The sequence below is a fragment of the Saccoglossus kowalevskii genome, unplaced genomic scaffold, assembly GCF_978046115.1.
Source record: "Saccoglossus kowalevskii unplaced genomic scaffold, keSacKowa6.1 SCAFFOLD_170, whole genome shotgun sequence".
Classification (NCBI taxonomy): domain Eukaryota; kingdom Metazoa; phylum Hemichordata; class Enteropneusta; family Harrimaniidae; genus Saccoglossus; species Saccoglossus kowalevskii.
The window spans coordinates 57,471-83,887 of record NW_028188669.1 but is presented as its reverse complement, the minus strand read 5'-3'; the positions used below and the strand labels follow the sequence as shown (position 1 = coordinate 83,887).

General features: G+C 32.5%; 2 protein-coding genes across 3 annotated transcripts; one reads left to right on the top strand and one right to left on the bottom strand.

Annotated features, from left to right (window-relative positions):
• The first annotated feature begins 125 nt into the window (after window positions 1-125).
• LOC144342335 (uncharacterized) lies at window positions 126-18,968 on the top strand. Its single transcript, XM_085496343.1, has 18 exons — window positions 126-775; window positions 2,055-2,175; window positions 2,303-2,420; window positions 2,691-2,738; window positions 5,955-6,052; window positions 6,870-6,938; window positions 8,228-8,280; window positions 8,453-8,493; window positions 8,613-8,657; window positions 8,883-8,933; window positions 9,388-9,432; window positions 11,721-12,001; window positions 12,215-12,297; window positions 12,607-12,818; window positions 12,981-13,050; window positions 13,850-13,944; window positions 16,069-16,142; window positions 17,000-18,968. The coding sequence occupies exons 2-18, from the start codon at window positions 2,059-2,061 to the stop codon at window positions 17,030-17,032; spliced, it is 1,533 nt and encodes a 510-aa protein (XP_085352469.1). The 5' UTR covers window positions 126-775; window positions 2,055-2,058; the 3' UTR covers window positions 17,033-18,968.
• A 365-nt stretch (window positions 18,969-19,333) lies between these two features.
• LOC100370556 (uncharacterized) lies at window positions 19,334-25,432 on the bottom strand. 2 transcript variants are annotated; one of them, XM_085496344.1, is made up of 11 exons: window positions 24,629-25,432; window positions 23,887-23,980; window positions 23,652-23,739; window positions 23,415-23,500; window positions 23,158-23,260; window positions 22,782-22,974; window positions 22,486-22,613; window positions 21,773-21,838; window positions 21,077-21,123; window positions 20,622-20,773; window positions 19,334-20,141 (listed from the first exon to the last, which is right to left on the bottom strand). In XM_085496344.1, the coding sequence occupies exons 1-11, from the start codon at window positions 24,651-24,653 to the stop codon at window positions 19,939-19,941; spliced, it is 1,185 nt and encodes a 394-aa protein (XP_085352470.1). In that variant the 5' UTR covers window positions 24,654-25,432; the 3' UTR covers window positions 19,334-19,938. The 2 variants fall into 2 exon arrangements, with proteins under 2 accessions (XP_085352470.1, XP_085352471.1); XM_085496345.1 differs by lacking the exon at window positions 19,334-20,141 and adding an exon at window positions 20,903-20,944 and having other exon boundaries at window positions 20,734-20,773; window positions 24,629-25,335.
• Window positions 25,433-26,417: the final 985 nt, after the last annotated feature.

The window sequence follows — 26,417 nt, the reverse complement described above, 5'->3', positions numbered from 1 at the left end:
GAGGGTCACGACTAAACCTTTTCATTTACCATACAATTATTTGTTTTTGCATTTAAAATTTGATTTCAATTACCATTTTCATGAGATTTTGACTTAAATTAAAATTTTAACTTGTATTTGCATTTAAAAGTTCATTTGCATTGGGATTTTGACTTGTATTTGCATTTAAAAGTTTATTTGCATTTAACATTTTACTTGCATTAGATTTTGACTTGTATTTGCATTTAAACTTAATTTACATTTAGATTTTGACTTGTATTTGCATTTAAAACTTAATTTACATTTAGATTTTGACTTGTATTTGCATTTAAAAGTTCATTTGCATTTAACATTTTACTTGCATTAGGATTTTGACTTGTATTTGCATTTAAAACTTAATTTACATTTAGATTTTGACTTGTATTTGCATTTAAAAGTTCATTTGCATTGGGATTTTGACTTGTATTTGCATTTAAAAGTTCATTTGCATTGGGATTTTGACTTGTATTTGCATTTAAAAATTCATCTGCATTAAGATTTTTACTTGTATTTGCATTTTGAAAAAGTTCATTTGCATTTTGAATTGCATTTGTATTTTAACTTTCACATGCACTTGCATTGAGATTTTGACCTGCATTGAGATTTTGACTTGCATTTGCGTTTGAATTTTCATTTGTTGCACTTTCACCCCTGACCCCTAACCTATACAGTTCGACCAATCGGCGAGTTCCATTTTGAAGATTGGTAAAACGTGTTCGTGTTGTGTATGTAAACCACTGTTCTGGATTAGGTATAGGTGAGTTAACACAATTTTGTTGTCGCGAGAGTACAAATACGAGTGCACGCCATTTGAGGCTGAATCGATTATTTATTTTTATAACGAGACGATCTATGTAATAACAGTTGATGAAGCCAGAAACCAATGTACATGGTTGCCGTTCTGTAGCTCTTGCTTTCACTTGTCGTTTCTTGTGTTTCCGTGTTTTTTTCTCTTGTTTTATTTGTTATTGTTGCGGTAGTTATTTTGTCCATTCCATCGTTGCGTGATTGACAGATCGTGTATGTCGGGATTCATCTGGTGTGGCAATAATCCCACGACGTTCAAAACTATAATTTACCCTGCCGGCGATAACAAAATGAACTGAAAATGACATTCAAGTCTGCTTCGTGTTCAATCTCAGAACAGTCACTCTACTAGGGTGACTGTGATCTCAGAAACCCAGATCTGCAACTTATTATTTGAATAAGTATTATATAAGGCTGGGTATGTTGGTCAACACGTCAACAGCCGGTAAACGGCCCCGACGAAGACATTGTAGGCCAATAATATTACTATAAAGTAAACCGCCACTCCGATGTTAAATGGGCGTAATTGGTGCGAAATTTTATCTTTACCGTTGAAAAACTGTGATTTGTACTATTTATTTACTATTTCCTGTGTTCAATAGTTTACAATTCATATATTCATATTTACAATTCATATATAGCGCCCTCATTTGGCAAGCTTAGAAATGCAGCAATACTATAGATGTACGAGTGTGGATGTACACAAAATGATAATTTATGTGTTGTCATATAATGATTAACTGATATAGATATAGAGTATTTCACGCTTGTGCCAACATTTGTTTAAATTTCAATACAATGATACATACAATGTATATTTATTATTATAATTAATTTTGTGTAGGCAAAAAATTTAAGGAAACCCACAATAACTCATGAATTGGGCATTTACAATATCATACCAATCATGGTCATTGTATTCCATCCCAAAATAATATGTTGCCTTTGTTACAGCTCTGTCTGTTCTTTCAAACGTGTTGATTCTATATAAGTAAATCTGCAAATATTGTTTATTAACCTTGACCTACAAATCACTCTCAATATTATGCTCAGAATGATGAATTAATACACAATATGTTAAGGGGTTTTGGATGTTATCATGAATATAAACATTTTTTTTATGTTATCTAATGTCTTTTATTGAGTCTAGTACTGTATATTTTATTTTAAGTTTTGGGAAATATTCCAACATGCAACTTCAACTAGATTAATTTTGTTTTGCTTCATAGTATTATGGATTTGGACCATGAGGGTATCCCTCGTGGTGGGTGTGGATGTGGCTGCAATCAGTACAGAAAAAGTGCCGCATCTAATAGATGTAGAACTTGCGAATGTGTGGCGAGAGATCATGTAAGTTCATGAATATATCTTTACAAAAGTATATTACACTTCAGGTTTTTGTCCTTTGTAATTTCAAAGACACTTTATTTGGCTATCGATAATTATGTGGTGCAATATGTCTGTTCGTATTTATTAGTGTGCTGGGTCATGTAAAAAATGCCGATGCAAAGCCTATGAAAATAATGTGGCCATTCCAACAGAGTGTGTTGTTTGTGGCCATGGAGTTAATCACCATACACCAGGGAAAAAAATCGGTGAGTTTCCCAGTTCTTTTTGTAAGCTGCAAAATATTATTTTTCAAAGTTTTTTAAAATAAAAAAAAAATATCTTTCACAAAAAAGATATGCATCATACAAATGACCAAGGTTTAACATTCTCACTCAAACTGCTGCTCTTCAAATACATACCCGGCATTGCATGTATTTGGGAGCTTTGGTTTGAATATTATAAGCATTAAACATAATACTAATTGTATAATTTTACCTAAAAGACAGTAATAGTAAAAATGTTTATTTTTTGTACAGTATCTTCTGGTGCTACATCTACAACTACATCTGCAGGAATGATGGATGGTGAGTATTTATGCATATTAATTAATTAATTTTCAACTTTCACACTGATATCTCAAGTACTAATCATCACATTTCAATGAAACTTTGTACATGGATGCTGTAGGACAATAGACAAACCTGATTAATCTGTACATATTAATTATCTAATTTGCATAATTAACCAATTCTAAGCTATCACACTGATATCTAAAGTACTAATTATTCCATTTCAATGAAACGTAGTACAAAGATACTCTAGGACAATGTACAAACCTGATTAGTTTGGGGTTAAAATCTGTTCATATTAATTCCCTAATTAGCATAATCATTCATAATTTATCCACTGATATCTAAAGAGCCATTCATTAGATTTTGATGAAACTTGGTACATAGATGATCTGGACTAATGCACAGATTTGATCAGTTTTGGGTACAAATCCATGCATATAATTAACCTAATTTGCATAATCATTAGTCAATTTTCGGCTTTTCCACTGATATCTCAGATACTGATCATCACATCTCAATGAAACTTGGTACATAGATACATAGAACAATGCACAGACAGATATGTGAAATAATAATTACGTAATTTGCATAATTAATCAGCTTTTGATATTTCAGGTACTATTACATCATTACACTTCAATGAAACTTGGTACATAGATGCCCTAGAACAATCCAAAGACCTGTGTGCATATTTATCAACTAATTTGCATAATTAGTTAATTTTTGGCTTTTACACTAATATCACATGTACTAATTAATTCCATTTCAATGGAATTTGGTACATTGATGCTCCAGAACAATGCACAGACCCGTTCAGTTTTGAGTTAGAATCAGATAATATTAATTACCTAATTTGCATAATAAATCATAAGTTTTGGTTCTAACCACATTTCAATGAAACTTTGTACATAGATGGTCTGTGACAGTACTTATTAGTCCCCGTTCGGACGCAGTCCGAAAACGGGGACTTATGTTTTGCCCTGTGTGCGTCCGTGCGTCCGTGCGTCCGTGCGTCCGTGATCACCTGTATCTCGAACATGCATGGACCGATTAAGTTCAAACTTCACTCATACATCACACATTATATGGGACATATGCACATGCATTTTTTTCATGATCCGATTAACAATAGCCGAATAGCGGCCATTTTAAGGCCGAAAATGCATCAAAATCGCACATTTTCACCATTCCGGACCCGGATCTCAGTTATGCATGGACGGATTTTGTTCAAATTTGGTACATACATTAAACATAATAGGACCTTGATGCACGTCATTTTTTTTTTTGGATCGGGTTCGAAATGGCTGACTGGCGGCCATTTTGTTTTAAAGAATTCAGTTCTGGATCCGTATCTGAGACATGCTTGGATTGATCGAGTTCAAACTTCACACACACAAGGTACATCATGTCACAAATATGTATGTGCATTTGTTTCATGATCTCATTAACGATAGCCAAATGGCGGCCACTTTAAGGCCGAAAATGCATTGAAATCGCACATTTTCACCATTCCGGACCCGGATCTCAGTTATGCATGGACGGATTTCATTCAAATTTGGTACATACATTAAACATAATAGGACCTTGATGCACGTCATTTTTTTTTTCGGATCAAGTTCGAAATAGCCGACTGGCGGCCATTTTGTTTTAAAGAATTCAGTTCTGGATCCGTATCTGAGACATGTCTGGATTGATCAAGTTCAAACTTCACACACACAAGGTACATCATGTCACAAATATGTATGTGCATTTGTTTCATGATCTCATTAACGATAGCCAAATGGGGGCCGCTTTAAGGCCGAAAATGCATTGAAATCGCACATTTTCACCATTCCGGACCCAGATCTCAGTTATGCATGGACAAATTTCATTCAAATTTGGTACATACATTAAACATAATAGGACCTTGATGCACGTCATTTTTTTTTCGCATCAAGTTCGAAATAGCCGACTGGCGGCCATTTTGTTTTAAAGAATTCAGTTCTGGATCCGTATCCGAGACATGTCTGGATTGATCAAGTTCAAACTTCACACACACAAGGTACATCATGTCACAAATATGTATGTGCATTTGTTTCATGATCTCATTAACGATAGCCAAATGGGGGCCGCTTTAAGGCCGAAAATGCATTGAAATCGCACATTTTTACCATTCCGGACCCGTATCTCAGTTATGCATGGATGGATTTTGTTCAAATTTGGTACATACATTAAACATAATAGGACCTTGATGCACGTCTTTTTTTTTCGGATCAAGTTCGAAATGGCCGACTGGCGGCCATTTTGTTAAAGAATTCAGTTCTGGATCCGTATCCAAGACATGTCTGGATTGATCAAGTTCAAACTTCACACACACATGGTACATCATGTCACAAATAGATATGTGCATTTGTTTCATGATCTGCTTAACAATAGCGGAATGATGGCCATTTTAAGGCCGAAAATGCATCAAAATCACGTATTTTCACAATTCCAGAACCGGATCTCAGTCATGCATGGATGGATTTTGTTCAGATTTAGCACAATGTGTTGTACATATGCAGGTGCATTTCGGTCATGATCTGCTTTGAATGTATATGTCACTCAAATATGAACGGAACGGGGACGTGTCATTGACAATGACTTGTCTTAATTCATGAATCTTGGTACATATTTACTCTAACACAATGTGATGATCAAATTAGTTTTAGGTTTATATAAATCTATAATATTTACCTAATTTACTTTTCAGCTTTCCACTAATTTAGTTAGGATTAATCATCACATTATAATGAAACTTTGTACATGTGTACCTTGAAACAATATACAGACCTAAATCTAAGCATAATAATTGCTTAATTTGTATAATAATTCATTTGGTCCGTTGAAGTAATCCATGATTTGTTTAATGTTGATAAACATGCATATTGATTATCTATTATTAGCCTATTTCTTATATCTAAAAAAACAGATTTACCAAATTGAATTCATTGCAGAGGTGCTCTGGAACTAATTAAACTAAAAACCATGGATGAACAATCAAATGTATTTTCTGTATGTATTATAAATTTTGATAATTAATGTGAATCACATTTTTTTCATGCTATGCATTTCAAATAGCAATTTCAAATTGGTTGCCAAGCTTCTTGTTTGAAAAGCAAATCTTAAATTTTGAATTAATTTTAATGTATCTCCAATACTCTCAGCACACCGGAGTTCTTTCTAAGCTTTCTTTAATTATTATTCTAGAAACATGGGGAGATATTGCAAATAAGCAAAAAAATATTCGGGCCAAAAACTTAGCCAAACGAAGACCATGTCAGCGAGAACTTGTGAAATGTCCAAAGGTAATTAGTAATTATAAGCACTAATGTGTCCAGAAACATCTGATGTAGTAGATTTAGTAACTGTTTTAGCTCAACTAGATGTTGGCTGTTGTGGAACAAAATTCTTCATAAGGCCAGACTTTTATTATCCCATATTTCGCGAACCCGCCGAATGAACAGGAGCCGAAAATGAAATAAAAATAAAATTTTATTTCAGTGTAATTTTTACCGCTCGCCGCTTAACAAATCCAAGTTGCATTTGCGTGGGAGTATCATGATCAAAGTACCGAAGTCTCGCGCAGATGAGAAACAAGGTTATACATGGAATAACATTTTATTTCATTTCTTCTCTCCGATCAATGATCTCATTTACAATTCTTTGAGAATCACACAAATCTAATGAAAAAAAAGAATTAATTTTTTTTTTTTTTCGCCCTCCTCAAAAAAATTGCCTCATAAAAACTTGAGAAACAAGGAATAAAAAAAGTCTGGCCTAAATGACTATTTAAAACAACTATTTGAGATGCTTTCATATTTGGTGTGTCTTCCTTTAGATTTTTGGTAAACCAACAGTTTTGGCAGAAAAAAAAGACATATATGTAAGATGCTTCAGTGGTCAAATTAGTTTATATGTTAATGATCTGGCATAGATAAAACTTTCAGTTAATGTTAAGCAATAGTATTTAAATACAAACTGTAGATTTTTTCAGTCATCCAATATATAGGAAGCTAGTTTTGATTTGCCTACAGTCAAAGTCATACTTGGATGTACATGACTGTTGACAGTTTAAACCACCAATGACAATATATACTAGTACCTTATTTTCTTTTGTTTTAGACTCTGACAATCACAAAGTTGATGTTCGATGGGTCAAAGTACCGCAAATGCCCAGGTTTGAAGGTCTTGGTAAGTTTAATTATTTTATTTTTTTGGTCGATTTATATTTTTTGTGCACTATATTATTACCATTAGTTTCATGTGAGAAAGAAGTAGTTCACACATATCAACAATTAATTTTTTTTACTATGTTTATTTTCAGTTTAGTCACTGGTCACTTCAACATACAGTGTAACTCTAATTTTATTCACTTAATCACTGGAATTTAATAGGCCCTGTACTGGAAAATATACTTAAACTTTTTATCAGGCAGTGTCACCATACATTTAAGATTTTTATTTTGTGATATTTTTGTCCCTGTCAGGTGCAAATCAGGAAGGTGTGTTTTGGTGTCCATCTGTTTGTTCAGAACAGATTCAAAATGTTGTTTTTAAGACATGCTATTTCTGAGTGTATATATGGGCCAATCACATTTAAACATCATTCATACATCTAACAGTATGCACTTTTGTTCTATGATGGGTGAACACTAGCAGTTTATAATGTTGAAAATTTATTGATCAATCATACTGGAACTGTATGGACAAATTTAATTCAAATTTGGTACATTTGGTATATAATGCATGTGAATTTGTTTCACAAATCTGATTTTAAATGACTAAATCATTGCAAATTTGTTAATGAATATTATTCGCAGGCTTGCTTTAACTTATTGTGGTTGTGTATACATACATTGTGTTACACATATTCATGTTCTGATTCAAAATGTCTGGCTTGTATCTGTTTTGTAAAAATGCACCAGGTTCAAGGTTTTTTTGGAACTATAGATTTTAAACTTTTATTAATGCTAGCAGTCAGACCTCATTCACTATTTCATTCATTCAGTCTGTCATATTGTTTATTTAAAATGTTTTTATTTTTATGCTATATATGCTATATATAACAGGCACTAATATTCATGTTCTGTTTATAGGTCCCATTCAATCAGCCATTAACAGTAGAAAATGTAAAATCAAGCTGCTGTGATTACTTTCATATTCCTCAAATTACCGGTACCTCATGTAAAATTATGGGTGGGGTCTTAGGACCAGAATTCACTGAAGATTATCAAATACAGGGGAAAACTTGTTTTCATGTTTATAAGGTAATATAATGTTTTACATGAACAAAAACCACTCCAAGAAGGTATTTTCTGAGGGAAATAATTTTGATGGTCATTCATGTATTTAAACCTACATCATACATTTGTCAATTGCAAGGTGTTCATTGCCTTTTTTTGATGACCCTAAAATAACAAAATTTCATATTGAGAAGCTAACCTTTTACTTTTGAGTAACATTCATGTTATTCAATTTCAGGAATCAAAAGATGTAGATGAAGATGAAGATGACGATGATGATGATTTATTAAGGTATTAACTATATAGTTATAAGTAATGTGTGCAGCAATATTCATTTGATTTAAATAATGATATTATTTGGGGCACGTTTGAAAATTTGACTTTTATTCAAGATCAATCATAAAAATCTTTATTGTCTCATTGGATATTAAATCTAATACATTTTTCTTTTTCAACCCACAAGTTCTGAAGTTAATAGCAATAATCCATATGTGGTTGAAAACGGTGAGTATAGCATAAATTCAATGAGTATAGCATAAATGTTCCATGAAACTTGCCTTATTTTGTATGTAATAGCTTTCAAGATAAAATTTCATTTTGATTATTTTTGTTTCCGCTTACAGAACATTCAGCTTCAGCACAGCTGTTACATTTAAGTCAAACTCACGGTAAGAATGTTTTTATTTTGTCCTGATCTTATTATTGTGAATAAAGTACATTGAGGTGAGCAGAACAAATACTATTCAATTTGAAATGCTTTGGGAAGAAAATAACAGGCAATTCTCTTTTATTATTACATTATTCTAAACCAACATTGCATATACATAATACATAATGATGAAGTTTAGATGAATGTGTAAAAGGAATAAGCTAAGTTGTGGTAAATTATTTAGGTGTGAAAAGAAGATCCAACACCAAATCACTGGAAATAGAACAATTATCACGTAAGTTAAATTAAACCATAAAACAAATTAAGCAGAACAGAACAATTGGTGAAGAGGCAACAATCAATGCACAATGCCTCATCTAAATAAAGCATGGAATCACATTGTGGATGGCCTAAACTATTTATAATATTAAGATGTGGTTATTCTTGTCCTGAAAAGTCAGCATTCACTATTTGGTTTTTATGGATTCTGTTTCAGGGCTGTATTTTTGGCATGACTTGACTGATCTCATTCAGAAAATTGGCTCAAGTTTGAATAGCATGTCTTTCATATAAGTGTCTACCATAATAGTCATGAAGACATAATGTTTTGTATTGTATCGGCTGTCATAATAACCACACTAACTTTGCAATACTGCATGAATTGTTTTCTTTCACATATAATGTATCCTTTTCTTTGGCATGTCTGGTGTTTATCTCACCAAAGTACTAATGAACTTGTTGTATTGCAGATGTCAAGAGAGCTGTTCTTAGTGAAGATGTACCAAAGTCATCAAGTAAGCCATAATTTATTTGGATTATAGCCAGTCCAAAGACACTAGCTAGACAATACAGGGACAGGAACAAAACAACTATAAATGTTAGCAGACCATGAAGGATCATGTTTGCTGCTCACATAACAATATGGAGATTTTGTTTTACCATCAATGACCATGCGTGTTTCTGGAATCAGATCATTCTCGGTTATGATTATAGTCAACAATTGTAGTCATTGATGGTCAAAACATGATCGATCATGATCATGGATGTAGACACCCAGATGTTCAGTTATGTAATGATCTTCCACTTGAGCTTGCTCAGAGTAAACCTGAGCACCATCCTGAGCTTTAACTTGAGCTTGGATTATTAAACGAAGTTGGAGCGCAAAATCTGAGCAACTAGAATCAAATCATTGCCATTACACGATACCTCAGATGCTTGCATAAATAGAACAAGGTGCACCAAGAGATATCTATATATATTGCATTATCACTTTGTATGATTTGTAGAAACCCTCTCACTGACGCCTGTTAGCATTGATAATAACTTTGAATTTTGTACAATCCATGAGAAATATTGTCCAACAGAATCCTGAAATCAAATTTAGAAGATTTTTCTGATGTATTATAAACACTGTTGTGTGCATACAATAATGAAAATTCTTGGTATGTTTGATTTGGTGATTCACAACTATTTTCAATGCTTGCTAGCTTCACTGACTACCGTATTTTAATTTAATGAACATTAAAATGTATTGTTTCTATCACAAACCTGTGATTTTAGAGTCCTGTGAATATATGGTATCTCAAATATTACCGGTAATCCCTACTAAAATTAAACTTCCCCTTCAGTATCTAAGTAAGATGTGTTCTGCATTGAATACAAAGTTGGAATGCAACTTAGTGTACCAGTACATTGAAAGACTAATCAAATTGCTATTCTCTGAAAAGCTATTAATGTAGCAACAGGGGAAAACCTGAGTTAAAAATTGATCTGTCATTTATAATAACCTATACATCATCTGAAAGCTTGGGTATAAGTGAATACAGTATGTTTTCCCCTGTTGTTATGTCATCTTTTTCATACTTACTACTCCCATTATATTTTTATGCTCATTATTATGGGTTCAAACCATCAAGATGCAAAAAAAAAAAAATAATTAAGTTATTCATTATGATATTTCATTTTCCATTATATACTGAAAACATTCCTCTCCCATAATGCATTGCACATATGTGCAGTAACATGTTCAGTAGTTTAACAATTTAATTTGGCTCGAACTCAAATTGGTAACGTAATTTACTATTTTATAAGTTTCACATAAATTGTTGTTTTTACTGAGTACCTGCAAACCAATTTCATTTTTTTCTGCATGTTTCACTCACATCCAGATCGGCTTTATGTCATTTTATAAACATTATTGCAGATTTTATTTCATATAGTTGGATTATCAGTTAATATATTTTAGTAATCAATTTTGTTATTGTTTATTATTATAATTATTTGGAGCATGCAGCTGTTAAACAGAAGAAAATTGTTCTAAATTTAAAATTGAATTACTGTTTTGTTATGCAGTAGGGTTAACTCATTTCATGCAGTTTGGCAAAAGCCTGCAATGTACTCCTCTTGAGAAAAACTGTAAGTAAAATGTTGATTTAGAATACTAGTTATTACATTCTTTATCAGGTCATGTAATGAAATATAATTTCTTTTTCATTTACTTTTAATTATTAAGATTTTCCCAATAGCTCAGAGTGAGAAGGCTAGTCTTAACCCTGAGTTCTGTGTTAAACACTGGGAATTATCCCTGATAGCAACCCAATGTTTAGGTGAAAAGGTGTGAAAGCCATGTAAAACATAAATTACCACATATGATGCTGAACAGAATAGAGATTCAGCCCACTGATAAGAAATATGTACAAAGTAGTCTTAAGTGCCCTCCATTTGTCAGCAAGTGTGAACAAGGCTATAGATACATAAAGAGAGACCTATATAGTGATTATTGTTAAATCTGCTACATTTATTATATTATCATTTGCATGCCAGTTCCTAGCATTAATATAGATGGTGGAGAGCATATAGTAGATATAATATAATAAATTTTAACTACTTTATTTTAGTATACAGTTTATTTTCATTGATTTTGCTGAATGTAAAATATAGGAAAAAAGGTATATTCGCTGAATTTTATGAAAATAATTTAGTGAAAATAATGAAAAAAAATTAAAAGCAAACATAAAGCATTTTACAGTATATGGAAGTGTGAATTAACTTGTATGTTTGTTTTTGAATATTTTATCACTAGATTCTACTGGTTCCCTGTATTTAGTGCAAATAACATCTGATGGGATAAAATGGAAGGAAACCTCCTTTCCCATCAAATACAGAGTAACTTCCTTAATTGGAGAAGGGGGAATGAGAAACTGTTATAACTGTGACTTGTTGTCATCAAATGTGTTGGACACAACTCTGGCCTATGTGGTTAAGACTTACAAGGATTCAACAATAAGAACAATGTATGAAATCCACTATAAGCCGCATTTATCAAAATCGAAGAATGAAGCTATCATCTCTATGACTAAAAAGGTAAAGACTTTTTCCTGTATTGCTGGTTTTTAGCTATACTACTAAGTGTAACTTTTTAATAATATAGTGAATTGTAACCATTATTTTCTCAATTAAATTATCATATATCTAGTCATTAACTTTTTTTTGTTATTATTAGGAAAGTTTTTCAGCTCTTAAAATTAATTGGCTGTGGAATGGGATCTAATTTTGATCATATTCTTTTTCATACAGGAAGTGCAATCTCAAATGTCAGCAAGAATGTTGTCTTTAAATTTCAAAGACGTCATCCCAAAAGAGTTTGGAGAAGCGCCAAGGTATTATCAAATGAGATGTGATATACATTCAGTAATTGTATTACAAGTACCATATGCAGTATTATCTTCATGTTGTAAACTTTGTTGTGATTAATTTCCTGAAAATCTTAATGGTTCTAGTGTCAGACTTACCTTTACTGATCAATTTATTTAAAATTTTCATAAACACATCATGCAACATATTCTGGCGTCCACTCAAAGATGTGAAATGTTGTCATTACAAGTTGTGAACATGAATGAAAAGTGATGATAATGTAGATTTTTTTAATGTTATTTACTGAACACATTGTTGTTAATGTTTCTTATCAGAATCATTCCATGTTATATGATACAAGACAACAATAGTCATCATGTGTACGTGTTAGAAGAAAAATTAAAAGGAAAATTTGTTAAGTACATGAATAATGACGGAAGAGTATACAAAGATTTAATTGAGACAGAGCATGGCAAAAAAATATCAGCTTTTTGCCATTTTGTATATCATAAGTACAACCGTAAATTGATGGTGGCTGATCTGCAAGGTTTGTTTTATTTTTAAATTTATTAATGAATCATGATGTGTAGATGATTGTATGTTGCTGAACACTGCTTGACGCCTTTTCAAATCTTGGTAGTATTTTATTGTCCTATATTTCTTTAATAGAACAAATAGTACAGACTGACATGTTAATGTTTTGTTACAGGCGTTGGTCTCTCACTGACTGACATTTCAATGGCAACTTGGGAAGTTGGTGATTTGGAAACACAAGAACTGTAAGCTTATGTTTTGTACCGTCACTATCTCATTATGTATAGTGAAGTTATTAAAATATTTTTGTTTACTTCTTGTTGGGTTCCCAAAAGTTTTAAGGTTAAACACATATTTGATTATTTACATATAGTTATAGTACTTTTTTTTTATATATATTTTCACTCGCAAAATCTACACTAAATTATTATTTTATTATTATTACATAACCAAAATAATATGTGCTAAGCATTAAGTCACAGTACTCTGCTTATACTGTTCATCAGTTATATTACATATTATTATACATCTGTCACCGTAACGCCATAATTTACAGCGTGTTGTAATTTTGCGGTATTTTACAGGGTATTTTCATCCTTCCATATATATGGAAATGTGAATTCCAAATATGGTATGATTGCGCGCGTAAGCGTCCTCTAATAATAAAAACAAACATGGCTGCCACCGGGGTTTGGCTGGACTCGATCCACACAAAGAAGTTAGCAGATTCTGTTTTTGGATTTCTGCATTCCCATGATGTATCTTAGGAAGTAAAAGATGTATAATAATAAGGTTATTTTGAAGATACCTCAAAGTATGCACTCAGACAGTATGCTGTTGCACTGTACTGTCTTCTTGCATACTTTGAGGTATCCTCGTAATAACCTCATATTGTATTTCATAGTTTAGCACTACAATATATAACCTTGTAAATTAACATATTTTGCCTCTCAGAATTATACCTTGCCATTCCATTCACTCATTTCTAGAATATGCAACCACAATAGTTACAATCAAAATAATTGTTAAATTTTTTTATGCTAGGTACTTTGGATGTGACAACATGTCACAACAAGCTTTAAACAATTTTTGCCAGGAGCATACCTGCAACAGCTATTGCAGACTCTTGAAACTGAAAGGTATATTTAGTTCATTTATGTCTTTATAAAAGTGAGTAACAGAAGCTATACATACATGTACACTAGTAATCTGCTAATGTTGACATTGTACATATGTAAATCACCCTAGCTCTGAAAATGCATTATTCTGGTAGTACAGGAAATAAAGATGAGATTATGTTCATCATGGAGGTATAAACAGTTTATACCTCCATGGTTGGATACACTTTCACTATTTATAAGTGACTATCCCTTACAAAAGTTTCCTATAGGATTTTTATAATCTTATAGGATTTTAAAAAATCCTATAGGACTTTTCATGAAATCCTATAGGACATGTATAGTCCTATAGGACTTTATGTAAATTCCTATAGGAATCAACAAGTCCTATAGGACTTTACACTGCCAGTCCTATAGGACTGGTGTGTGAGATCATAAGTCCTATAGGACTATACAATTCCTATAGGACTTTACACTGCCAGTCCTATAGGACTGGTGTGTGAGATCATAAGTCCTATAGGACTATACAATTCCTATAGGACTTTACACTGCCAGTCCTATAGGACAGGCGTGTGAGATCATAAGTCCTATAGGACTATACAATTCCTATAGGACTTTACACTGCCAGTCCTATAGGACTGGTGTGTGAGATCATAAGTCTCATAGGACTATACAATTCCTATAGGACTTTACACTGCCAGTCCTATAGGACAGGCATGTGAGATCATAAGTCTTATAGGACTATACAATTCCTATAAGACTTTACACTGCCAGTCCTATAGGACTGGTGTGTGAGATCATAAGTCTTATAGGACTATACAATTCCTATAGGACTTTACACTGCCAGTCCTATAGGACAGGCGTGTGAGATCATAAGTCTTATAGGACTATACAATTCCTATAGGACTTTACACTGCCAGTCCTATAGGACAGGCATGTGAGATCATAAGTCTTATAGGACTATACAATTCCTATAAGACTTTACACTGCCAGTCCTATAGGACTGGTGTGTGAGATCATAAGTCTTATAGGACTATACAATTCCTATAGGACTTTACACTGCCAGTCCTATAGGACAGGCGTGTGAGATCATAAGTCTTTTAGGACTATACAATTCCTATAGGACTTTACACTGCCAGTCCTATAGGACTGGTGTGTGAGATCATAAGTCTTATAGGACTATACAATTCCTATAGGACTTTACACTGCCAGTCCTATAGGACTGGTGTGTGAGATCATAAGTCTTATAGGACTATACAATTCCTATAGGACTTTACACTGCCAGTCCTATAGGACTGGATATTTCTACATGTAGAGTAAGTTACCTAGATTCATATCACTCCCCTACAAAAATATTGTATACTATCATAAGATGTCAACATTTTTTTCAAATTGAACTTTAGTCAATCTCATTACAATCAGTTGTATTGTACGGCATGTTTTTTATTGCATTTATATTTGTTTTTATCCATCTTGCATCTTCAAAAACTCCCAGTATATTAAGATAAAATTTTACTTAATCAGATTGATATACGTTATTTCTATAGACTTTTAAAAGTGTTGTCAGCACATTTTTAAAAAAATATAAACAAATACTGATGAAAAATCATTTGTAAAAAATTAAAAATATCCATTTTTAGTTTAATTTCCTTTCAACTTTCCAAATGTCTATTTTTATCACACAAAAACAGATAGTCTCTAGTTTTTCACTGAATTGTTAAAACTTCATAAAAAGATTTGAGTAATTTTAGAACAAATAACATAGACATGCACCTCAAATTGTTTTATTTTCACTTGTGATCTATGTTTTTCTTTGCTATGTCCTAAACCTGAGGAGTTGTCACGCAACACGTGTTTGAATTTGATGTAAATAAACAATCTGTTGTATATGCCACTTAGGACTCAAGTTTCAAGGACACGCTTGCGACAACCCCTCCGCTTTAATATGTCGAGCACAAAGAGAACTTTCAAAAATTTAACAGGGACTACCAGTATGTCATTTTCAATGACTTGTTTATTATGTTATATTTCTTGTTTCTCATTTGTGATTAGATTAAAACTATTTGTTACGATTATCTATTTGTATGTTTACAAATTGTCTGCGGTTAGGTCGGTTATTACTACTTTACCTATCTATTTCTACAGACATGGAGCCACTTGTGGATCTTATTGATGAGCAATTAAAAGGTGAAGGTTTGGACTGTGAGTCAAACATTATTGTAAGTACTTCTCATGATTGTATTATGTTTTATTATAATATTTTGATTATGTGTTATAGAGCTGTGTGTTAAGTTATTGCATTCCTGATCACCCCCAACCAGCATTGAGCATTTAATTGGTTCTTCTATGCAGCTCAGTCCCATAATGTACCTGGTAATCAATAAACACTTGTAAAATTGACAGTGATGATTGTATGTTGTACATGTCTTCTTTTTTGAATTTGGGCAAAATGGAATGATTTATTGTTCAGAACTTTTCTCAAATATACTTGCAAATTATTGTGTACCATGTACACCTTTAAAACTTAATGGCACTATTGCCGTAAGGGTTAAATCTTATTACACCTTCAAATGTAAAAGTTGAATGACTAGCATGAGTCACAATTGTTTATAAAGATCAAGAACTGTTTCTTGCAGTTTCCATACCTAGATCAATTTCATGCTCATCATATAAATACCATATGTTAACAATGGTACAGAGGCTAGCATGTTTGTCTCATATCAGAGAGATTGTGGGTTTGTAGCAGTATACAGTTTGCCCTGCTTTCTAAACACATGGTAACATAAACATTTGTCGAAAGTGTAATAACATCAATGTCCAGAAAGAAAATCATAGCATAGGATACAATCTATAATATAAGCTTTCGGTCATTTATATTATTTCATTTGAACTGTGGTTTAAATTTAAAAAAAAAATTGCTATATAGGAATGGCCTCAATTTTTGTATATGATATACCTGCTAAATTGTGATGAATCAAATAGAATGACGGGACTGTTATTTTTAATTCATTCAACATGCTACAAGCAAAATAAAGATAAAGATTCTTATTTATACACATATTATTTTTCAAAGCAGGGTTTCCGAAGTCCAGATAAGATCGTTGATTGAGTTCTCAGTACAGCGGAACAAATCTTTATTACTTGACGCCTGATTTACACTGGTGCCTGGATCTGAAGAACCATTCACAATCATTGAATTTCAACAAAACTATAGTGCTCCACTCCACATATGTGATTAAATTTGTGTTGAAACTATGCATGTTAATTGCCTCATCTGCCAATAAAAGTCAGTGTATAGTTGCTAGGGTATAACCTACAGACATAAGTTTGTGATTGAGGTCTGTGAAGGTTTATTATCAATTTGCATAATAATTACCCGATTTACAGCTTTTGGATACAGTCCAAAACTGTAGAATGGAACGATCAAGTTCAAATTCACACATTAGACATTATATTGGAAAATTGTTCATGCATTTTTGTTGCAATATCTAATCCAAAATGGCTGACCGACAAAGGCTGACCTTTGTAAATGGTTTTACAGAAGTAAACAAATCTCAGCTGACAAACTTATTGTTTATTTCTTTACCATGTTTTTGTTGCCTCTAGTACACTCTGCATTAGAAAGTCTTTGATTTCATTTTCTAAATAACTCTTTAACTGTTCAAAATGTGCATTTTCCAACCTTTGTACCTTTCAAATACAATACTGAGAACCAAATAACTACTAAACACATACCCATATGTTTCTATTATTAGTCCCGTTCGGACGAAGTCTGAAAACGGGGACTTATAATTCGGTCTCCGTCTGTGCGTCCATGCATGTGTCCGTCTGTCCGGAGTCATACTTCAGAATCCTTTGGACCGATTCAGTTCATTCTTTGCATGTGCCTAGTACTTTATGTGGGAAATATGCACATGCAGTGGTTTAGCGATTTGATTCAAAATGGCCGACTGGCAGCCATCTTGTTTTTTGAAAATGATGTATTTTGGACATGCTTTGTCAGTTTTCATTCAAACTTGGTAGATGTTAGAATACATGTCCATGACAATTTCTTTCGCAATTATATCAAAGATGGATGACTGGCAGGCATCTTGTTTTTTTTTTTAAATGTGGTATCTTGGAATGCTTTGTCAGTTTTCATTCAAATTTGGCACATACTTTATACATGTTAGGATACATGTCCATGACAATTTGTTCCAAAATCGGATCAAGGATGGCCGATTGACAGCCATCTGATTTTTTGGCCTTACTACTATATTTCCAAGATTTATGTACCATTTTCATTCGTATTTGGCACATACATCATACATGTCAAATTGTTTCATAATCAGATCAAAGATGGCAGAATAACGACTGTTTTTATTTTTGGCCTTATTACTATATCTCTGTCACCCATGTATCATTTTCATTGATATTTAGCATGTCATAAATGTATACATGTACATGTCAATTCAATTTGATCAAATATGGCTGACTGGCGGCCATCTTGTTTGTTTAAAATGTGACAACTTGGACATGCTTTTACTTGTGATCTATGTTTTTTCTTTGCTATGTCTTAAACCGGAGGGGTCGTTACACAACACATGTTCGAATTTGATGTAAATAAACAATCTGTTGTATACGCCACTAGAAACTCTAGTTTCAAGGACATGCTCGCGACAACCCCTCCACTTTTATATGACAAGCACAAAGAGAACTTTCAAAAATTTAATGGGGACTGTGTAATTTTATTTTAAGTCCAGTTCCTGATATGTTATATATTCTAAAACATTTTACCACATCAAATGTTGGAAATATCGCTGAAATTGTTATGGAATTTGTTTTATATACGAGATACATACTCATAGTATTACATGAATAAAATGACACATTTGTTTAAACAAACTCCATTTTAATGTGTTACATATTCATTGAAATAAATTGTTCATGCAAGTGAATGTGTTTGTTTATTGATCTCAGAAGTACACCTACAAACTGTTGTAATTTGTTATTAAATAGCGTGTCAAACTTGGTTAGAATAAATCCCTTATTTTATTGCTACCTTATTGTGACTTGTGTGGAATACATGTATGTTAACCTGCACTGTTTTTAAGTCTCTGCTGAATGAGTCCAAAACATTGATTTGTTTTCATTTGACCTTCAGCAACATTAATTATATTCTATCAACATCTTTCATTGTTTACAATTAAGAGTATAAAAACTAGACAGGGACTATGTCATTGACAATGACTTGTCGTACACTAAACTGCACCCTTACTAGTCATTGTGTAAACATAACACCAACCAATAGTAGGTAAATTAGCTATAAAGAAATGTGGCATAGTCACAAGATATATTGTTTATTAATAGGCTAACATTCTGGAACACAAGTGAAGGACAGAATTTGTACATGAATTAATCATATTGGAGATTTCAGTAATATCGACTTTAATCACTGGCAATTAATACATGGGAAATAAACTTCTGTCAATAAATATAATCAACTTGAAATGATCAGATTAGGGTATAGTGGCTTTATAAGATTGACACAAAAATGAAATGACTGATTCGATGACCATACATGAACACTGTAATTCAGTTTTGAATAGTTAAACTAGGTAACTGCCATCTGAAGTAAACTAATTTTAAAAACTGTAAACAAATAAATATTAAACTGTGTCCACTACTGCAGACTGATAAAAATATACCTGATTAAATCCTGTGATCAGTTTAAACTAATTTTGACTGATGGTGAATCAAACTTTACAAAAAACTGCTACTCGCCGAAAGTCACTTCAGTTTCAGATGACTATATATATATACCACTTTATTGTAACCAGTCAAAATTGGTATTTTAGAAATCTTCAGGTTTAAAAAATATAGATTGACAGTGAACTAAGAAAGTTTACATACTGTTCACTAATACTAAAAACAAATAATTTTAGACAGATTTTGAAGTATTTTCACCACAATATGTGCTTAAATCAGCATTCTGTTGAATTTGAAGGTAAAACCATGGCTAATGGTTTATACTATCTATGTACATGTTGACGCAAAATGATCTCTAAGTTCAAGATAACATTCTCTTGCATTTGAAATGTTAACATCCAAATTTAATTGTTTAACTTTCTCTCTAAAATCTTCCGGTAGATAACCATCTGTATGTTCATAAAAATTGTGTCTTCTTTCAATTTCATCAATGTCTGACTGACGAGGTTTGAAACCACATTCAATTCCCCCTAAAATAAATAAAGGTAATCGATAATATGTGGTGCCTGTATGAATCAATTATTGGAATTTCAGAGTATTAAGTAGTGGTAATCTGATTGGTCCTTGCAAGCAGTATCACAAAATACGCCAATATCTAAAGTTATTGCTGGTTTTACACAATATGCCTTGAACTATATTAATTTTAATAACTCTTGTAGTTTCAGATAATGAGAGCAACATAATTTCAAAATAGACAATTTCTTTTATGCAAATCACTGCTCTACTATGTTTTGAATCTGTGCTCATAACAAATTAAATGAAAATGACTACAGTCTTTTAATAAATCTTATATTCCAGGTCCACTTATCAGATATATCTCCTTCCTATATATTGAACAATATGTCAACTGACATTGCATATATAACAGTTCCCATGCCCAGAATAAAGTCGTATTGCTTTTTAAAAATATACCGGTACTCAATTGTATTATTATAATAGTTCATATTCACCATGATTCTCAGGGAAATTATATATGTCCTCAGGAATACCACAAGGTCTTAGGACTCTATTTTGTTTACGTATACGATGTGTGTTCCATTCATCTACAAAATCATCCAACTCTTTCTTAATCAAAGGCATATATACAGCTGTGAGGCACATTCTAAGAGGAAAACAGCAAGATACATAGACTGTTTCAAGATGTGTTCAAATTGACTGACAGAGGAAAGCTGCAGAATGATTTGTATAGGTAATTATAATAATTTAGGTAGTAAGATAAAGGCATGTATACCTGCAGCCATAAACCAGTTATCACAGCAACCAAAGCTTCTACCTACATAATGTTTACATCATGATTAGGACACACAGTAATACAAATTTCATACAGACACTTCTACAATTTACACATTGTTGAATGAAATTGGAGACACTTAGGAGCCGAAAAAAGCAACATAATGCATCATACCTGTCGTTGCTGATATCAGGGTCATAAAGTTCACTGCATTCCAGGTCCTACAGGTGATGAGTGTGATATTTAATTATTTGGTAGGGTGTCATTAAATAAATGATAACTGCATAACTGTGAATTTTACCACTTTGGTACAGATATATCATAATATATCACAATTTGGATTGTTGGCCTAGGGTAAAAAATATTGTCATAGTAGCCAATTGTTGATGCCAAGTAGATTTTTTTTTCTGTTGAGACAAACTATTTCACAAAAACTGTGAATTTGTAAATGTAAATAAAACTTCAATGATTGAAAAACCTGTTTTCTTATCAAACAAGTGTTCCAACAAACAATTCATAAAATACTTTGTGGATTTGTCTAAAGTACTACATTGATTGGTAATGGTTTCATACTTTCTGAACTCGTGGAACAATTCTGCTCACCCGTTTATGCATATATTATTTAACACTTTCTCAAAAACAGATTAACAATGGGGCAAAAAAAACCCATAAACTATTAATTAAAAACTAACAATGATTAATTGTATACATATTTTAACACAAAATAGTGCCAGTGTTATATTTGTTAAAATATGTACACATGTAAAAAATGCGCAAGTTGCATTCTATTTTAAACAGCAATCACTATAATGGTATTAAACTAGTCACCTACCCCTTGCATACATACAACAATTTTTAGTATAATCTCACCTTGAATTCATCTATCCAATATTGAGCATTGTATTTTCTTAGCTGTGCCCACCAGCTTTCTATACACTGTTAAAATAGTGTGAAGTAAAATAAATTAAAACAACCCTGTTTATGGATAAATCACATACAGGTGTGCTCCCAGGCATTAGAAAACAGAAAATTATTAATCCTTTTTTTTCAATTATTGTTGGTGGTGATATCTGCTTTCTAGACCCTGATAAGTATCATGAAACAGCTTTAACCATAATTTAATTATAAAGAAAGATAAATAGAAAAGACACTGTTCAAAGCACATGCTTTATAAATTTATCATACAATGTCTCAGAATGATTCTGTGCTTACCAATATACCGGTAATCACACAAATGTCACATGTGACCATCCATTATAAACACTTATTTAGTTTCTCATAATGATGTACTATTATTATGATAGTAGGTGTAGTATGATGACACATGATGGTACATTTTTCATTCAAGCTGTCTGTCTGAATATAATGTTATGTCTCTGCAATTATTGCACATGATTAATAAGCAGTTCTTTACAGCTATCTACTAGAATTGTAAATTGTGTATTCCATGCTTAATGTTTATAATATACACAAGCATTAGTCATTCAATTTCTCATGGTTCATAACAGTAAGATTTACACACGAACAATCATATACAAAAAAAATGTGATATATACTGGTGAGGAAATAACTAAGTTGCTTACTTGATTGGTTATTGAAGACCCGTATACATGTACATCCTTGACATCCGTATTTCGATGCAGAAACATCTGACATTGAGCAAGTAGACCAACTTCTGTTCCGGCATCAGACCGTGTTCTTCTTGGATAAACTAGGAATGCATTTATGATATCACTGATATCAGCTTTGTAGCTTTAAAAAGTTAAAACTGTCTAATAACTATCCATGTCACATCAATTAGTGTAGATGAACAAGAGATTATTTTCTATCAAGATGCCATATTATCATTATGTTAATTTCAATAAAACAAATCAATTACCATTTTCTGCAATTACAGTTTCCCAAAAATAGAGTGCAATACGATTTGGGCTTTTGTTAGAAAGGTGTACTCTCATCCACAAGATTTTTCTTGAAAAGGAATCAATGCATCCATGTACTGCAAAGGGAAATTTATTCCGTTTATATCCAAGCAATTTGTCATAGCCGTCTAAATGCCAAGACCAGTTTGGTCCCTACAAAGAATATAAAAGGTATACCAGATGCCTAAAATTACTATGTGTTCAAACAGTAGAACATGCAATTTAATAGCATAATTAAGTTATAATGTTTGATATGGAATAAATGTGATTTTTTTAAGAAAGCATTTTTTATGAAATGCATTGGTAGCAACCAGTAAATTACTTGTATTTAGTTACCTTTGAAAAAAAACGTCGCCTTTCCCCTATCTGTAATCTGCCACAGCGTCTTTTAAGCATCGCACTATAGTTCTGCTCCACCATGATAGCTTCAACTTGATCTCTGTGAAACAATTAAATGCAGCAATATCATTATTTTGAAAATACGATATAACATTAGGAAAACAATGAACAGTTACATGGAACAACAATTTTCATATCTATATACTAGACACAATATTATGGATGTCAACATCATATGTCATGAATGAAGATACCTTTTAACTAGCATATGGTGATGTTGTCTCAATCGCTGGTACATTCTTTTTATTCCAACAAGTTTTCTAGCTGTTTGCAATTCTTTCTGAAAAAAAAACAAAACATTCATATGCTGTGTCAAACTATACTCAATTATAATAAAGTACAAAATGTAGTTTGTTTAGTATAACATTATTTTATCCGACCTCATACATCATATGATTGTTTAAATTATTATGATGAAAAACTATGCTTACTTGCACTGCTCTTCGAACATTATCAGGTGTATATTCTCCATGCCTTTTAATATTCCAATCTTTCAAGCGTCTTTTTAATGTACTAAGACTAAAAACAATTATTAAGAATTGAAGAGAAACAAAGATTATTCTTTATGTGCAGAGTAAATGATTACACATTTCTAACATTTAGACATACTAACTTAAAGATAAAACAATCCAATGTCTAGCAGTAAAACCCATAAACATTTATTACCTCCAGGAAACACAGTAATCTTTTTGCAAATACAACAACAGTGTCATGTTGTCTTTACCGCGCTCCACAAGTGTTCGTAAATAATCTTCCATGTCTGAAATAAAAAAAAAATATGTTGTATTTCAAATTTATTCCAAGTGACTTGATACCGAACATGCCAGTGTTCTTATTAGTTACATTTAACGGCAACGGTCAAAAGCATCAACATATTCATTACGTGATAACACTTCATAATATACACGTAAATGTAGTATTTTGATAATCTTGACACCAGAGGGCGTAAAATCAATAATAAATGTTACCGGTAATTTTGCATTACTACCCATTCTCCGGGCACAGTCGACTGGCCACCGTCACCACTAAATCTTTATACATATTATAGTAGTATTAATTTAAGAATGGACTAAATATCACTGAAATATTGTTGATATACTCCGTTCGTATTTAACGTATTGCCTGTCGATTGTAACATAACACTCTCCAACACTGGCGGATTCATCCAAGTACTTCACATTACGGCTGGTAGCCCTGCGTACAGTGCTGTGTGTACGGGGACGCGTTCGGTTGATAGATGTCCCCACTATCAACCGAACGCGTCCCCTTACACACAGCACTGTACGCAGGGCTATACGGCTGGCAGCCTTGTCTATGAATTTCAAATAAGTACAATGCATCAAACTCGCCATCAATATAAGCGTGTATTCTTGAAATGCGCTCACGATAAAAAATTATGTTAACTCACCTGTACCTAATAGTTTTGCATCCATAACCAGCACAGTAATAATATAGATAACACGAATACGCTTCGCTACTCTGAGGTGCGAAAATGGAACTCCCCTATTGGTCGAGCTGTATAGGTCATGGATCAGGGGTCAAGGGTCAAAGCGCAACAAATGAAAATGCAAGTCAAAATCACAATGCAGGCCAAAATCCCAGTGCAAGTGAAAGTGAAAATGCAAATGAGAGTCGAAATACAAGTCAAAATCCCAATGCAAATGAACTTTTAAATGCAAATACAAGTCAAAATCTCAATGCAAACGAACTTTTAAATGCAAATACAAGTCAAAATCCCAATGCAAATGAACTTTTAAATGCAAATACAAGTCAAAATCTCAATGCAAATGAACTTTTAAATGCAAATACAAGTCAAAATCTCAATGCAAATAAAGTTTTAAATGCAAATGCAAGTCAAAATCCCAATGAAAGTGAAAATTCAAATGCTAGTTACGGTAAAATCTCAATGCAAATGACTTTTTTTAAATTCAAACACAAATCAAATCCCAATGCAAATGACTTTTTTTAAATTCAAACACAAATCAAATCCCAATGCAAATGAACTTTGAAATACAAGTCAAAATTCCAATACAAGTATAATTCTAAATGCAAGTCTCAATCATTTCTCAATGCAAAAAAATTCAAGTCAAAATTTCAGTGCAAATAGACTTTTGAATAGAAATGTAAGTCACAATTTTAATTTAAGTCAAAATCTCAGTGAAAATGCCAATTGAAATTAAATTTTAAATGTAAAAGCAAATAATAGAATGGCAAACGAAAAGGGGTAGTCGTGACCCTCCTCGGTTGCCGTACTAGTGTCATTATGAAGACATTGAATGAAAGATGTAACTGACATTAGAAATGGCTATATATGATTATGTAATCTCATTATTGTGCATAAGAACATGGCTCATTATTTATCCTGATAACCAAACCAGGTAAATACATGGTACCAACTTCATTTTGACCTCATGTTACTGATAATTCAAGCTACCTGATTGTCTAACATGTGACCTCATTGATTATGAAACAGAATCTTGTCAGCTTGGGCCCCGGTGACGCCGCTTGCGGCTTTAATTAGGGGCCCAAGCCCGAAGGGCGAGGCCCCTATTCTTATTGTTCGGTTTTTTCTTCTTTCTTCTTCTTTCTTCCACAACTTCTTTCGTCAAGCCGTTTGAGAAAACCGCTGAACGGAATGGTCTGATAATGGTTCATACTGATAGTCCATAATGTGAACTGGTGCAACATGCTTTCAGAATTTCGATTGGTCAATTAGTTTGGCAGCCATATTGGATTGAAATAAAACCGGAAGTGGCTGTTTGACCACTTTCTGAGGGTCTAGGCATCTAGATTTTTTTATGGTATATAGTACAACTCATGTGTAATAGATATCAACAATAAAAACTTTAGCGGTCATGTGACTTTTCCCGCCATTTTGTTTTTCCTAAAAACGGCAAAAAACACTTAAAAATCTTCTTCTTCAGAACCACCAAGTAGAATGCTCTCATATGTAGTATTTAGCTTCTATATATGAATCCCATTTATGTTTGAATATTTTTTTACGATTGGTCACGTGGTTTGGCCACCATTTTGGATTTCTTCTAAACAGGAAGTAGTTTTTTACTCTGGCAACACTTGAGGGATTATTTTCAATTTTGCTTCATGGCATCAGTGTATCAAACCCTTTCAAAAATCTGAAAAAAAAATTCAGATCAGTCATATGGTTTGGCCGCCATTTTGGATTTTAAGCAAAATTG